Source organism: Conger conger, chromosome 16 (assembly GCF_963514075.1).
Source record: "Conger conger chromosome 16, fConCon1.1, whole genome shotgun sequence".
Taxonomy (NCBI): domain Eukaryota; kingdom Metazoa; phylum Chordata; class Actinopteri; order Anguilliformes; family Congridae; genus Conger; species Conger conger.
In genome coordinates, this window is record NC_083775.1 from 34,762,005 (window position 1) to 34,778,488 (window position 16,484).

Below are 16,484 nucleotides of genomic sequence, written 5' to 3' on the forward strand. Positions count from 1 at the left end.
CAAGGGTGCCAATAATTATAGAGTGTATATAGATTGTATATCCATAGCTACAGTCACCAAACTTTAAAACTTTGCCCCAAACATCATGGAGCTCACTGTATGTCATGATTCACCTAATTTAAAAAACATGTTTTAATTGATTGTGCTGTGTGTCTGGGGAATTCATGAAATTTCTAAGCAACAATAGTTCCCTGTTTGGACCTAACAATATTTAAACTGGCTACAAACAACACCCCGTGCATCGCTGCTTGCAGCTAAATTTTAGATGTATGGCTTTCTTCGTCTCCTGAAGCTCATGGGTTAAAAAGTCACCCTCCACCCCCTCTAAGTATTATATTCCTTTGGAGGTGTGGTTCTTTTGTCGGCAAAAATGTTGGTAATTACGTTTTTTTGGATGCAAGAAAACCTTTTGCGCTTTGCAAAAAAGGAAACAAATGACGTTGACGTTTGCGACCAGGTCAGCTGCCACGTAGTGTCAGTGTAACAGACCGGTGGAAGACGCAATCCAACGATAGCTAACGGAGCTTTGGATTTAAATACATTTTTATTAACAGTAGGCTATAGGACTCTCTATCCCTATAGGCTATTTTTATTTTGCCATGGTGCTATTACAACGATGTATACTGAGAAACGTTCTCCTGCACGGCCAACGGAGTATTTGTGTATCGCAACCACGAAAAGAAAGTTCTAATCCGGCATGGGCTTCTGTCAAAACAAGACGCCGCGATCCAAACAGCAACTGTGTCTTGGGACGCTTTTACACCACCACCTCAGGTTAATATTCAGGATGCATTGTCTAATGTGAAACCTGCTATGTCTATTCTTACCGTTAAATTTATCCGTGTTTTTCATGGACCCAGTACTTCGGCTATTGTTTAAAATGCCGTGTGTGCTTATTTCCTTTATATTTCAGAAACGATGTAACGATGTCGCTAGTGCGACGTGTCGGGAGGCTTACTTCTAACAAAACTTCTTTCAGACGTGTTTATCTCACAACTGAAGGCTCATGAGATATTGTGGACACAGCGTATCTTGTTTTGATGATTAAACGTAAATGAAAACTTAAAACTAGATACGCTGTGTCTACAATATCTCACGAGCCTATACTATAAATCTATGAAGTTAGTTTTATTGTCTTGTCACGAGTGTTTTCGCACTGGAACAGTTAAGAAGTGCATCAGTTTGAACTTCCTGATTGTCACTTTCTGTATGTAGGCGGTATAGTCCATAGATAGTGGCATCTTTTTTTTCTTTTGTGCACACATTGATACTGCTGACTGCTCAACCATTGACAGGGTTGCAATGGACACGTTGACCGATTTGGCTATCTTGTATACTGCATTTTTGAATAAGGGCTAACACATCTTTGGGTGATTACTTTGTGTAGTGCATGTTCTGTTATTATTATTATTATTATTATTATTATTATTATTATGGATGTTTGAGAGTAAGAAACATAGAAACAAGGAGGCAAGGAGTAAAAAGCACCTTCAACTGTTTGCTTCCACTCAGTCTCCAGTTTTCTGGGCAGCTTCAGGAGTAATGTTGATTGTGACCTGCCAATGGCGGGGTAGACCGTTAATTCCGGCCCGGCCCCACAGCAGGTTTTCAGGATGACAAGGTCTTGTCAGTTTGGATTTCCACAACCAGTGGCGAATGGCCTCCTATGGAAACGGCTGTGCAAACTGATAACACTTGTCACCCTGCAGTGACAGAGGAGTGAATGTATTTGTGGAGTCACAGTCTTCAGTTTGTCAGGGGAAAAAAAACAGCGGATTATTGAACAAAATACGTCTCATTTCGTTTCAGTCCATAGCTGATTGATCAGTTTAGTGAATCCTGGCACCCAGTTGAAATGTCTATGGTACAGGAGAATAGGCTAATCTAGCACCGGGTGCCTTACACCTCGTATCTATGCTGCCGTTAATCATGTAACCTACTTTGAATATGGTACATTCAGTTTCTCACAGTGAGGAGTCTCCCTGCACGTTCAGCACATTTGGATTCATAACCTGATTTTCATAACCTGAAAATGCTTGGGGGAGGTGTTGGGGAAAAGAACCTTTCCTCGTGCCTGAAGGCAACACAGTGTAGTACAAGTTTAAGGTGTATCTTCTACTATCTTTTTAGTACCGGTCTCATCTGTGAAGTATTTTGTCATAATCCTGTTTTGTTTTGATTCTTAATCCTGTATTTGTGAATGAAGGGGGAGATTTGTTGCTTACATCAGCTAATGGTGTACAGCCGTGGACGGTTGACCAAGTGTGTGGATGTGAGTGGGCTGTTAAGGCGTGAGCATGTGAGCGTGTGTGTGCACGTGCGCCCTCCCCAGACGTGCTGTAGCTCATAACCAACACAATGGCAGCTGTTCTCTGAATGTAATTGGCTGTACATGACCCTTATGAGATGCCATGCCTGCTATCAGTCCTCTGATTCATGAGACCCCAGGCAGAACAGTCCCTCTCCTCTCAGAGCTGGCCAGAGCTGGGATTAGCTGTACGTTGGGCACAGTGACAGACGATTAGCTGTGTCAGCTGGTCACATCATCTATAGCAATGGAATCCTGCACGCCTACAAAAAAGGGTTCTTTGGCTCGATTCCTTTTTAGTTCTTTATGGAACCCTCTGCCATAGGTGTGAAGTGTGCAAACTCCAATAAAAAGAACCATTTTGCCAGACAAAGAACTAGGTAGGGTTTTTCTATGGCATCACAGGGATCCATTTTAGTGTATCCTGCACTACCGCTTCTGCCTGTTTCTGCTGTGATTGGCTGGGATTTACAGGAATGGCACTGGATTTCGTGAACAGCAGACTGTGTTCTAGAGAGATACTTGTCCCCCCACGCAAAATTGGGAAACCTTAGTAGCCGGGGACATGATAGTGATGCTAGTGTGTAAAAATCAGTAAGTGACCCAGTCTTATTCCCCCACACAACGTTTGGTTGCAACATTGTGCTGGCATTATCCATTGTCCTGGCTGTTACCAGTTAGGGTATGGTTGGGGTCCAGTAGTCGGGTCCATTTTGGAACCGGTTCCAAGTTGGTAAAATTTGAATCCCATAAGCTCAGAGGTAAACAAATCTACCATGAGGTCCATAAGTATTTGGACACTGGTACAATTTCTTTTCTTTTGGCTCTGTACTCCAACACTGTTAATATCAAGTACAGACTGTCGGCTTTAATTTGATGGTATATGCATGTGTCCATTGTCCCACTGTCCAATTACTTATGGACTGCACTGTATTTATTCTTTCCCCACCCCAGAAGATGCAGCTCATAAATTTCTCTCAGATAAAGTTTCTCAGAAATGAATGAGGGACTACTAGTCCGCTGCAGCATGAAATGAAACTGAAAGAGTATGTTGTTCTGAACCTGTGTGAAATCAGCCAGTGTAACACTCTCTCCAGAGCGGATGCCTTCAGGCATCTGTGTTGCATCGAAAACATTTTTTTTTTAAATGAACGCCTTTATTATAATCAATCATTACAGTAGGCCTTCAGTTGACTTACTGCAAATTGCATTGGAATGTGAAATACTTACTGTCAATAACATGGAAAACGTGTATCGCCCAACTCTACTTCACTCTAAGTCTGTACCATCTGATAATTGTGCATTTACAGAAAATGTTTTGCAGCCAACCATATTGTTAACCTGTATTTATGGCCATATATTCTCAAGAATAATTATTTCTATATAATACTGGAACTGTTCCCTACTGTCTGTGAGTCTTTGAGCCTTTGACTTAGTTAGGACAAACAAGGCCAGTTTCACAGACCTAGTTTAAGCCTTGTCCTAGACTAAATTTAATTCTGAGTGGAGATTATCCATAGAAAGCTCAATTTAGTCCAGGACTAAGCTTAATCTGTGTCTGTGAAACCAGCCCTGTTTGTCCTCCATGTGGGCAATTAGTTCCTCAGCAATGTCAGACAAATAACACTTAAAAGCACAATTCAGAATTGTAGTGTCCATATAAATACCACAGTGTAAATCAAAGCATCTTTCAACAGCTGTACAATGTTGCCACGAGTATACACTGCCCATCACCCAAAGTCTTCCTATATCAATACTTAAGTCCCCTTGAACTTGATGGCTGATGTCTGTCTGTCTGTGTGTGTCTGTGTGTGTTTGTGTCTGTTTGTGTGTGTGTGTACGTGTACGTGTACGTGTGTGTGTGTACGTGTACGTGTGCGTGTGTGTATGTCTGTGTGTCTGTGTGTGTGTGTGTACGTGTGTATGTGTGTATGTCTGTGTGTCTGTGCGTGTGTGTATGTCTGTATGTCTGTGTGTGTGTGTGTGTGTGTACGTGTGCGTGTGTGTGTGTACGTGTACGTATGTGTGTATGTCTGTGTGTCTGTGCGTGTGTGTATGTGTGTATGTCTGTGTGTCTGTGTGTGTGTGTGTGTGTGTGTGTGTACATGTACGTGTGTGTGTGTGTACGTGTGCGTGTGTGTATGTGTGTATATATGTGTGTCTGTGTGTGTGTCTGTGTGTGTGTGTGTATGTCTGTGTGTGTGTGTGTATGTGTGTATGTCTGTGTGTCTGTGTGTGTGTGTGTGTATGTGTGTGTGTGTATGTCTGTGTGTCTGTGTGTGTGTGTGTGTGTATGTCTGTGTGTCTGTGTGTCTGTGTGTCTGTGTGTCTGTGTGTGTGTGTGTGTGTGTGTGTGTGTGTTGCAGCGATCCCCGGGGTTCGAGAGCGCACGCTGATCGCTGTGAAGCCGGACGGGGTGCAGCGGCGCCTGGTGGGGCAGATCGTGCAGCGCTTTGAGCAGAGGGGCTTCAAACTGGTGGGGCTGAAGATGGTGAAGGTGAGAGACAGGCGGATTCGTTCGGTTGGAGTCATTCTCGGGGAAAGTGGCTCCGTCGCCCGTCGCGTGACACCCCTGGGAGGGAGATGAGGCACCTCCGGGATTGCGCCATAGTTTTCCGCATGGAGAGAGAACGCACCCACACCAACACAAAAACAAATAATAGAAAGACTTGTGCCCTTGCACAACAAACAAACTGACACAACAAACTACAACAATAAAGACAAACCACAGCAAAAGCGAGTGACAGCTTTTCAGCTCATCGCTCAGAGCTGCTCTGCAGCTTATCACTTTTAAGCATTGTCTTCTTCCAAGTGCGCTTATGACAAAATAAACCTGCAACAGAAAGCTGGTTCTCTCTGCTGGTGCTCCCAGTCTCGGCCTCGTACTGTGGAGAGGAGCACACTTTTTAGCACCAGGCTGATTACACTCACAAAGCAAAATTTCTACAGGCTTACAGTAACCTGACAGTCTCATGTTCTTCAAGCTGATTTGCACCGTTATTGATGTAAATAACCCTAGTATCTGTGCCTAGATCCATTAAGTGGCAGTATGCAATAAGAAGTAGCATAAGTTGAATTGAGGTTATGTTAACAATGTCAACGATGTCTGTGCAATTGTGTCCATGCCAGACAGTAGTTTGTTGAGCACAGTTGACCAGAATTATGAATGAGCAGTGTATCGCTTTTGATGTGATTCTCATATGGGCAAAATAAGGACAAAGCAGGCTCCGTACTGATAATAATCTGCCCATTAGATATCATTACATGGCAGTTCTTGTTCTGGCACTTATTCATGGGAATCACAAATGACGCCAGTTGTACTGACGGCAAGACCGAACATCCCAAATTAGGATATTTGGGTGGAGTTCCCCCTTGAATGAATGGTAGGCCTTGCTCTAATTGGTGTTACAGTAAATCTTATGTATAATGTAGTAGGGTTTGTAATGAGGAAAAAGCTCTCTAGTCCAGGAGTCATTGCACTATCAGAGCCCTTTATGGACATAATGACTTCCAGATACCTTTATTGTCACATTAATTATCGCCACCTTGTGAGATACTGCGTGAGTTGCCCAATCTCCTGTGCTGGAATAATGCTTTAAGCCTGACGAAAATGAAAGTGTTGCACAATATTTTGGATTTGTGCTTCGCCGATGGTCTGTGGTGAGGGTTCTGGAAGGTTGTCTTTATGGTAACAAGACATTACATTACATTATTGGCATTTGGCAGACGCTCTTATCCAGAGCAATGTACTGTTGATTAGACTAAGCTCCCCTGGAGCAATGCAGGGCCCAACGGCTGTGCGGATCTTATTGTGGCTACACTCGGATTCGAACCACCAACCTTGCCTGTCCCAGTCATTTACCTTAACCACTACAGGCCACCCCGACGTCAGTTGACAACTCCTTTTGTCATGACAATGACAATGAATGGTGTTTCACCTGGCCAATACTGTCCAGTAAACATTGCACGACAAAGTATGACATTGTCCACGACATATGAAAGTTCTATAGGTGTGCGACACTGAGAAAAAGTGTTGTATGACACTTTTTTTCAGTTGAAAAGGCAACACTTTCAATTTCCATCATATGATGCTTGTCACAAGGGTTGTGCGTTGAGTATAAATCAGACTTTAGGGTCTACCACAGTCTAGGTCAGGGGTCGGCAACCCTGGTCCTGGAGAGCCGCAGGGTGTGCTGGCTTTCGTCTCCACCTTAAAATAAGCAACCGATTCAGACCCAAGAAACCAGGTGAGGTGAGTTGACTGTGTAATCAACGGCTTTCATTGATCAATTAATGCCTAGTAACAACGAAAGCCAGCACACCCTGCAGCTCTCCAGGACCAGGGTTGCCGACCCCTGGTCTAGGTGAAGGCACATTGATATCGTTTACTGATGCTTGTGAGCTGTGAAGGTTTTTTGGGTGGAAGATGATGTCTCTGATCCTCCCAGGCACCAGAGGAGTTGTTGTCCCAGCACTACCACGACCTCAGGAAGAAGCCCTTCTACCCCAGCCTGCTACGCTACATGCACTCCGGACCAGTGGTTGCCATGGTGAGTGGTCCTAACAGGGTGAGCGACCGTTGCTCTTAATCAAAGCTGTTCAGACTTGGCACTTAGAAACGGGATTACACCAAGCCAACAGCAGCACTGGCCAAGTGTCGGCCAGGACCCAGTCAGTCTTCCAATTCAAAAAATGAATGGTCTTTCACACCATTGGCATGCAAAAGAGTTTTGACCTGGGAGAAGGGGCCCAGAGACATAGAAGGGGCCACATAGAATATGATAGACGACTAAACATGTGCAGAGCTGCGTATGTGTATGTATGTGTAGCCTGTTAAATCTGTCGTCCTGTTACTTACTTAACTCAAAATAAACTTGTCATGGGCCCAGATCCAGCTACACTCACACACACACACACACACACACACACACACACACACACACACCATACAACCCCCAACCCCAGCAACATGTTTTGACTGTCAATATAGTCTGCTTCCTAGTTTTGTAGTCAATGAGGATGATGAAAAGAACCATTTAGTTCCATACACAGTTTTGTCGCATGGTGTCAAAAAGGGTGTAAGTCGAGATACACACAGTAAGTTTTTATCTCTGAATTGTATATCTGAATCATGACGCGTGGACACGCAGGGGAGGAAGGGGAAAGGCTAGCAGTAGCCTCCCTCCAGCCCCTGATCTCACTGCAGGCAGACCAGATAAAGGCTAGCGGGTTATCACATGGCCTACAGCTCCATCTGCAGGCCGGCTAAACCATTACATTATTATTGCCATTTGGCAGACGCTCTTATCCAGAGCGACGTACAGTTGATTAGACTAAGCAGGAGACAATCCTCCCCTGGAGCAATGCAGGGTTAAGGGCAAAAAAGATGGCAAAATGTAAAAATATGAAATGACACCTTAGCTGTTCTCATAAGAAGCCTAGCAGCTGAGCTCTTCTGATGGGAGCCAGTTTTACTTTAAGCAAATTAGGCATTATTATTATTATTATTATTATTATTATTATTATTATTATTATTATTATTATAGTACAGCACTGTTCACCCCACAGTTTCTAATAACCTTACAGTAAGTAGGCTGAAATGATATTAAATACAGTAAAATAAAAATGGAATAAAATTATATATATATGTTGTATCCCACAGGTGTGGGAGGGTCACAATGTGGTCAGGACGTCCCGTCTGATGGTGGGGGACACAAACCCAGCAGAGGCCCTCCCTGGCACTGTTCGAGGGGACTTCAGCATTCACATTAGCAGGTAATCCCTAGATGGGCTGTAATTCATTTCATACGAACTGTGTAGATTTATCTGGGGCCTGTGCGTTTTGATACTTTCACAGTTTTTTTATAACACCTTTACAATTCCCATAGCAAGGGGATGTCATTTTCCATATTATGGGACCTTTAAGAAGTTCACTTTGTTGATCCCTTTTACGAAAGACCTCGGTCAGATGCCCCATAGGAAATTATATACACTCACCAAGCACTTTATTAGGAACATTTTTTACTTTATTACACCTACTTATTCATGCGATTATCTAATCAGCCAATTGTGTGGCAGCAGTGCAATGCATACAATCATGTAGATACGTGTCAGGAGCTTCAGTTTATGGTCACATCAACCATCTGAATGGGAAAAAAACGTGATCTAAGTGACTTTGACCATGGAAGTGGATAGGCTACAGCAGTAGAAGTAAAAAAAAAAGAAGTTATAAATACCTCATAAATTGTTTGGTGAGTGTTGGTGAAGAATATAAAAGAGAGTAAAAGAGCTGAAATTTCACCTGTGAAGGCCGGAGCCTGAAATCTGAGGGTGTGGTTCCTCCTGTGTGTCAGGAACGTGATCCACGCCAGCGACTCTGTGCAAGGGGCACAGAGGGAGATCCAGCTGTGGTTCAACTGCACCGAACTGCTGGACTGGGACTGCTGCGACCATAGAAACACCTACCAGCTGTGAGATCACGGGGGGGGGTGACATCACAACTACCTCCTCTGGCATCCAGGGGCTATCCCACAGTTCCACTGCCTCTCCTCCCCCCCCGCTGTCAAGGCGGCGAGAACACAGCGGCGGACTGACGGACTGACTATTGATTTTCTCCATGACTGCTGCCCCCCCCCCCCCCCCAGGCTAGTGTTTCTCTGTGTGGAAGCATTGTTATTACTTGTATCAACAATATTGCATTAATATGTCATAATAAGGGCTTTTCAGCCTTGATTTTCAAGTGCTAAACTTAGTTTAAATTGCAAACGTATTGGAACCGCAAGGTCAATTCCTTTGTTTGAGGTCAAAAGATGAATTTCAGCTTTTATTTCCTGGTATTTCTATCTAGATTTGTTTAACAACTTAGAACATATCACCTTTTGCATCAGACCACCCAATCTTTAGGTGAGCAAAAGTATTGGGGCATGTGACTGAAAGGTGTTTCATGTTAGTTTCATAGATGTGTTATGTTAGTTTCATTCAAGAATAAATAGTTCTGAATGGCTACTCTTGGTTTTAGCCTTGGGATTTGCCTGTGAAGACGGCATTTGTGTTAGAAAACATAAACCAACATGAAGACCATAGAGTTCTATTTGGGAGAAAAGCAAGCCATTTTGAAGTATAGAAAAGTGGGGATCAGAGCAATTGTACAAGCATTGTACAACAACTTGGAATGTCTTGAAAAATAAAGAAACTACTGAGCAACTGATATCGAACAGGTCGACCAAGGAAAACAACAGCAGTTGATGACAGAAACATTGTTAGAGGATTTCATAATGGAGAGAAAGTGGAAGGTTTTAGACTGGCCAAGTCAATCACCTTAACCCAATTGAGCGTGCAGTTCACCTCCTGAAGAGAAGATTGAAGGGAAAAACCCCTCGAAACAAACAGCAGAAAAAGGCTGCTGTAAAAGCCTGGAAAAGCATCACAAAAGAAGAATGCTACAGTTTGGTGATGTCAATGGGTCACAGTTGCAGTTATTGCAAGCGAGGGATATGCTACCAAATATTAAGTGTTAATTTACTTTTATTTACTGACATACTCTCTGTTCCAATGCTTTTCCTCACCTAAAAATTGGGTGGTCTGATACCAAAGCTGCTATGTTTTTAAGTTGTTTAACATCTAGGTTTAAATACTAGAAAATAAAAGCTTGTCACGTGTTCATCATTTTGTCTCAACTCTAAATGTATTCACTATATTGTAAAAACAAAGGAATTGGCCTTGCTGTTCCAATGCTTTTGGAGGGGACTGTTTATTATTAATATTATATCAGGCATTGTTTAGTGGTGTTGAAATTCTTACCTCGACCACTTTGACTAGTTTGTAGAATGTTTCATCTTCCTTCATGTTAGTACTGGAAGAATGTGCCAAAAACTGTCAAAATGACAAAACTACAAATGACAACCTGCTAACTGCTTGCTATTTAATGCAATACAGAGTAGTGTTTGGGGCCATAGAAATGGGGATTCCTAATAGACTTTAAAATCTGGAAAGTTCCTTACTGTACAGGAGGTATAGTGAGATGGCATTGAGGAAGGCAGCTACACCATGACTGCTTTTGACTGAGCCTTAATATTTTATGGAAGAGACATGGTGGATGTTCACGTCAGGCTTATCCTCATTGAGCTGGTCATACTGTATAGGTGTTTTTAACAATAAAAAATGGGCCTGCCAAAATGGCTATGCTGTGACAATGCTTTTTACTGTATGTTATGGTTATCTTGATTGTTTACACTCAAGACATTGTTTTTTTTAACAATTTTCCACTCTCCTGCCCTCTGGTGGAAGTGCTGTGTCATTGTGCCTGTGTGCCTTTATGCACGGATGTTAGGCTTGTGGGACTGGTCAATGAAAGTACAGAAAAAATAATGTATTTGAACTTTTGATTAACTTTTTCTTAATGAAGAGCAATTCCATTTTTTGCTAATAAACTGGAAACACCCATGTGAAGTATTTTTCCATGTAAAAGTCAATTAATTTTGCCGATGAAAATGGACAACCATGGCCTCATACCAGAATGCTTCCAGTGGTTCAGATCTGCTGATTCAGTGCAAATAACATCAGTGTCATGATCTTTAAACTGTGATAACGGTACTCATGTACTGAGGCATTGTCAATTTGGAAGGCTTTGAATGACTGTGTATTGTATATTGAATTCAACAAAATCAAACTCCTTCCAACAAAATCGAACATTTCACATTTTTCTTCTCTTCTATAGTTTGCGTAGTTACATTCCCGAATGCAGTACACACACTTCCCTGAATCCACAGTATTTTTTGGAGGAAATGCATTTATAATAAAGGTTATATTGCTTATTGCTGTGGTTTATCGTAAGTATAGCTTTTAATTCATAGATGAAAAATATGCATGAGATCTTCACCCTCATCCTCAATTGAGTTTAAACATGAGATATGGGATATTGTTTGTTTGACATTATTTGCATGTTGTGTGTGGAACAGACAACGTTTTACACACTGACTGCATTTCGGCATAAATCACGGGCACGTTTTACACACTGACTGCATTTCGTCATAAACCACGGGCACGTTTTACACACTGACTGCATTTCGGCATAAACCACGGGTACGTTTTACACACTGACTGCATTTCGGCATAAACCACGGGCACGTTTTATACACTGACTGCAGTGATTCCACAAGCCTAGATGCCAGGGATCTGGCCCTGGAGACCAGGAGCTTTTTCCAATCACTTATTTTCCACCTCCTTCTTCCTTTCCTTGCGTCCTTTCCTTGCTCCTAGCTCCACCCATTGGTGGAGGCAAGGAAAGGAAGCAAGAAAAGGAAGAAGGAGGTGGAAAATAAGTGATTGGAAAAAGCTCCTGCTCACGTTTCCTTGTTAAAAACATTTGGGACCCTCCTAGCTCCTTGAAGGAACATTTAATCGATTGGAATGTCCAAGACGGTTGACCTCAATCGATTTCCGGGTCAGGCATGAAACAATGAGACCAGGAAGGGTAAAATAAGCCATGGGAATGGGCCCTGTAATGCTGCTGGTTGTCATTATTTTCCGATAAGGATCTGAATTGGGATGGGATGCCAGGTGGGTAGAATCATTGGCACCTAAACCCTTCCATACCCTGGCAACCACAATCCCCAATTGCACATTGCCCTCTGTGTCAGGCTGATGGTTCCAGTCTGCATTCACTTGGATTTCCAACTCAAGCGGCTCATTCCTACCACCTATTTTTTAGCACTTTTTGGAGGTCCACATTCCAACCCTTAAATCTTTCTAGGAGCTAGAAGTAGAAGTCAGGAACTCTCAATCTTTCCTTCGAGCAAGGGAACATGAGCACCTTCTTTTGCGGATGTATTTTTTTTTTCAGAAAGCCTCAGCCTTATTGACCTGTGGGTCTACATCTACCCATCTGCCATGTCTGTAACTGACGTGTCTTTGAACTGACGTTTGAAGGAGCAAGGACATTCCATTTGCCTAATTCACATTTCCTCATTTTCCCTGTCTTCATTTCTTTTTTCTTTTTTTCCTAGCCTCTCCTGATGTGTGTTGCTAGAAGTAGATAAAAAGAGCAAGAAAAAGAAAAGAGATGAGAAAAATAAGAGACTGGAATGAGCCCAAGGCCACGAAGTGTGAAGCTTTGGATTGGCCAAGTCAATCACCTGATTTAAACCCAATCAAGCATGCATTTCATTTGCTGAAAAGGAGTCTGAAGACAAACCCTCTGAAACAAAGATCAGCTGAAAGCAACTGCAGTTTCTGCAAGATACCAGATACCAAATGTTTAAGATGTTGTTTGATTGTAGACTTGGTGCACTTATTGCATTTAAGGACTGTATTGCTTTGATTTAAGTTATGTTAACTTAATTTAGTTGACACGAAAACAGTTGTTTCTGTAAAATGGTAAAACATGCGGTTATCTGTACTGTTGTCTTGTATACCTATTAATCTCAAACCAAATGCATTAAGTATATAAAATGCGTTAAGTATATAAGACACATTTTAACATAATGAAGCACTAGGCTAACGTATGAAAGGCTACTATATAAATAGCATATTATACATATGTATATACACACACCTGTAGCCAATTTGGCGACGGAAATCGGTGGAGAATCTATATGCTTCTGAAATTCAGATGAGAAGGCCTGTTACTTTGAACCGTGACCCCACTCACTCCTGACAGAAAACAGAAGGCTCTTACCACGCGCTAGGTTTTTTACCGGCAAATAATGGATGTGCCACACCTGAAAACAAAGCAGGTAACGTGTATGTGTCAATAGTATTCTAATGAACCCGCTTATATGTAGAATCCCATAAACACCTTTCTGGTATAGACCTATGTTTTCCCGTGCAATATTTAAATTTTAATTGGGTTAGACTAGGCTACTAGTTCATATGGTGATTTAGTAAATAGAACCGGCACCCAAAGGAAGCTGTCGGTACGTTTGTGATCATTTTTTTAACGGGCTATACCTTCTTAATACATGCTGCAGTTTTTGTATGGCTAGATGTTTATTGGTTTTCGTGTCGGTTATGTTGGGTTATACCTACAATGAGTGATACATCTCTCCAAATAGTTTATTGGGTGAATTGGGGAATCAGCCGTTCACGATTGGCATTTTAAGTGTGGCTCACGTAGCATTTCCATGTTTCAAGTGATTGTTAATCAATTAAACTTGATTTAATTACTAATCGCTAACGATTATATGGTGCCAAATCTAGATGTTTTGTTGGTTATGTGTAAAAAATATTGGTTCTTATTGTACTGTGGCATCAAACAATAACTAATCAGCGGCACATGCAATACATCAACATTTCCTCCACAGGAGGGCACAAAAGGACAAAAACGAGCATTCTGTTCTCAGTGTAAAAATCCATACATTCTTACATAACGGCTCATCTCCGTGTGACTCTTCGCGAATTAGATTTTATTACCTAAACGTATAGGCTTATTTATATTGCATATCGCGGTTGGACTACTGTCTCTGATGCAAGTCATGCTATTTCAATTAGGATACTGCTTTGTCATTAGTGTCTATTAAAAGCACATTGTTTACTTCTGCTTAAAATGTATAATCTATGAGAGATGTTCGTTGGACCTTGCTGTTGAATTTGCACAAGGGCTTGTTTGCGTCGATAGACTGCGGTGGGCTCAGGGGCGTGCGCGTTCTCGGATGCTGACGTCACTGCTGTATGCGGCTGGTGATGGCGGAGAAGCTGCTGATGAGAGACCGAGATTCATAGACAAATCGTCTCCAGCAACAACTGCGTCTTCGGATTGAAGATTCTCCCCAGGACATGGTCACAGGCAACAAAAAGATATCGGAAAATATCTAACAATTTCTTCCCTGACATAAAAACCCACAGCCAAATAACTATCAAGTCAACGCAGGTGCATGATCCAGTCGCGGAGCGCTGTCGGGAAGAGGCTGAGGAAAATACAGTTATGTAGCTAGCTAATAATATTCAATATGATGGACTAAACCGATGAAACCGGCGGCAGGAGGGACGGCGAAGGGCGTCTTTTCGTATGGCGATTAAGGCTATTGTTGAGACCAGGCAAGGACAAATAAGGACAAATAATGTGGAGACTGAGAAGGACAAATAAGGATGAAGTGATGCTGACGTCGAATGGAGGAATTGTAGAAACGAATTCTCGCACATGCTTAGGTTAGGCTACTGTGTTGCTGGTTAGCTGGCCTAGCTGGGGAAGAGGGCATCATTCTCATTTCAGTTATTTTTTTTTATATTAGCTAAATTTCTTACACTAAATTTCGTATTGAAGTGTGCTTAATACGGGTAATTTGCGGATTTGTTTGTTATAGCTTGCATGAAAAATATAGGATTGAGAAATGTGAATGTCAAATTGGCTACCTAATTAGCTAACTAGCCAGTCTTTTTTTGAAAAGTCTGTCAACAGTGGGCATATGGTTTTGTAATGTGAGATTTCTCGGAATTGGTAGACTACTGGCAAGCCAGCAATCGGCCAAGTAACTTGCTACCTGGCTAATAATGCATTCATAATATCGTAGGATATTACGTAGCTGCCGGTTACAGACAGAAGCAAACCACCCAACACTTATGCTCAACTCGAACGTGATCGTCTTATTAAAGTATAACCACTTGAAACACATGTAGCAGGCATGGAACATCTAAAGTAAAACAAGCAAACTGCATCAAGTGTGCAAATGTGTGTTTGTGTGCAAAGAAGACAGGCACGTGCAGTTTCGCCTGCGCTGAGATACTGTCACCGAACAGCGTTGAAAATGGGGACAGCTGTGGGAGTTGGGCGCACAGATCATTTTATGAACTTAATAATTCTCGAAGACTTAAGGACCATATTTTAAAGCTTTTACGGTCAATAGCAACCATGTCCGACTCTCAGCGAGGATATAGTTACGACTATTAGAACTGAAATGTTTCTATCGTCAATGACATGGACGTCGTGGTGATAAGTAAACATACACAGTCATATCTGGAAGGGCAGCTCTCTATTTATTTCTATTTTACAGTTGTGAGTTGTTTGTATGGAGCAGGTCTTGGTGTCTAGCCCTACTGGGCGTTCAGAGTGGGAACTGGAGCAGAACCCTCCTCTGGGATTTCTTCTCTTGGATACAAATAAGGGAGCCACCTTGCCCCAGGGGGACACAGGGAGTCGGGATCCGGGTCTGGACTTCTGCAAGGGAGAGAAAGAGCTGGTGTCTCTCAGCCTGGACGAGATCCTTCAGGAGAACGCCTTGTGTCTAGATGACCTTTTTCGGAGCTCCAGGTACCCCTGGGACAAAGGAGCAGTGTGCTCCGTGTTGCAGTGGGAGACGCCCTCCATTCCCGCTCAGGACTTTCCCCGCTGCACGTCGGAGTCGCTGAGCGTCTGTGGCAGCGTGGAGGACCTTCTGGACTTGAGCGGCTCTCCCTGCGCGCAGGGCCCGGCCTGCCCTCCCGATTCCAGCGAAGATGAGTTGTCGGTTGGGGATCAGGACTTCCACCACGGCACGGCCGCAGGCCTGATCCATTTCCTCAGCGGCTCCGAAGAACTTATCCATTTCAGCGATGCCCAGTCTCCTCTGCAGGTGTTGGCAGGCACCCCGACTTCCAGCAGGGAGGATTTATCTTTATTAGAAATTAAGAGGCTTGAGTGCACCTCCACATGCTCTTCTATCCGCCCCCATGGTGAGGCTAGCCCCCAGGTTGTCAGCGCAGAGGCAACAGAGGCAAGCTCAAAGGGGGTTAGTGCAGAGGCTAGGTCAGAGGGTGTTTGGACGGATTCTAGTGCCCAGGATGTCAACACAGATGCTAATGACCAGAGTATTAGCACAGAGGCTAGCTCACTGGATATGAGGACAGAGGCTAGCTTGCAGGATATGAGCACAGAGGCTGATGACCAGAGTATTAGCATGGAGGCTAGCTCACAGGATTTGAGTGCAGAAGCTAATGACAAGAGTAGTAGCATGGAGGCTAGCTTACAGGATATGAGCACAGAGACTGATGACCAGAGAATTAGCACAGAGGCTAGCTCGCAGGATATCAACACTGAGGCTAATGACCAGATTATAAGCATGGAGGCTAGCCTGCAGGATTTGAGCACAGAGCCTAGCTTGCAGGATATGAGCGCAGAGGGTAATGACCAGATTATAAGCATGGAGGCTAGCCTGCAGGATTTGAGCACAGAGCCTAGCTTGCAGGATATGAGCGCAGAGGGTTA

General features: G+C 43.0%; 2 protein-coding genes across 2 annotated transcripts in view; both read left to right on the forward strand.

Moving 5' to 3' along the window:
* The first annotated feature begins 455 nt into the window (after positions 1 to 455).
* nme4 (NME/NM23 nucleoside diphosphate kinase 4) lies at positions 456 to 8,797 on the forward strand. The gene is made up of 5 exons (XM_061224932.1): positions 456 to 774; positions 4,675 to 4,805; positions 6,757 to 6,858; positions 7,971 to 8,083; positions 8,662 to 8,797. Exons 1-5 carry the CDS (start codon positions 600 to 602, stop codon positions 8,780 to 8,782), a joined length of 642 nt encoding a protein of 213 aa, XP_061080916.1. The 5' UTR covers positions 456 to 599; the 3' UTR covers positions 8,783 to 8,797.
* A 6,512-nt stretch (positions 8,798 to 15,309) lies between these two features.
* The window catches only part of LOC133114189 (rab11 family-interacting protein 3-like), a 42,560-nt gene continuing 41,385 nt past the window's right edge, over positions 15,310 to 16,484 (forward strand). The window contains exon 1 of the mRNA XM_061223358.1: positions 15,310 to 15,952. Within this exon, the coding sequence (XP_061079342.1) occupies positions 15,310 to 15,952 (643 nt within the window). The remainder of the gene's footprint in view (positions 15,953 to 16,484) is intronic.

Coding starts and splice junctions, on each gene's coding strand:
- nme4 (XM_061224932.1), top strand. CDS start 600: ATGGTGCTATTACAACGATGTATACTGAGAAACGTTCTCCTGCACGGC. Junction 4,806..6,756: donor TGGGGCTGAAGATGGTGAAG/GTGAGAGACAGG, acceptor TGATCCTCCCAG/GCACCAGAGGAGTTGTTGTC. Junction 8,084..8,661: donor TTCAGCATTCACATTAGCAG/GTAATCCCTAGA, acceptor CCTGTGTGTCAG/GAACGTGATCCACGCCAGCG.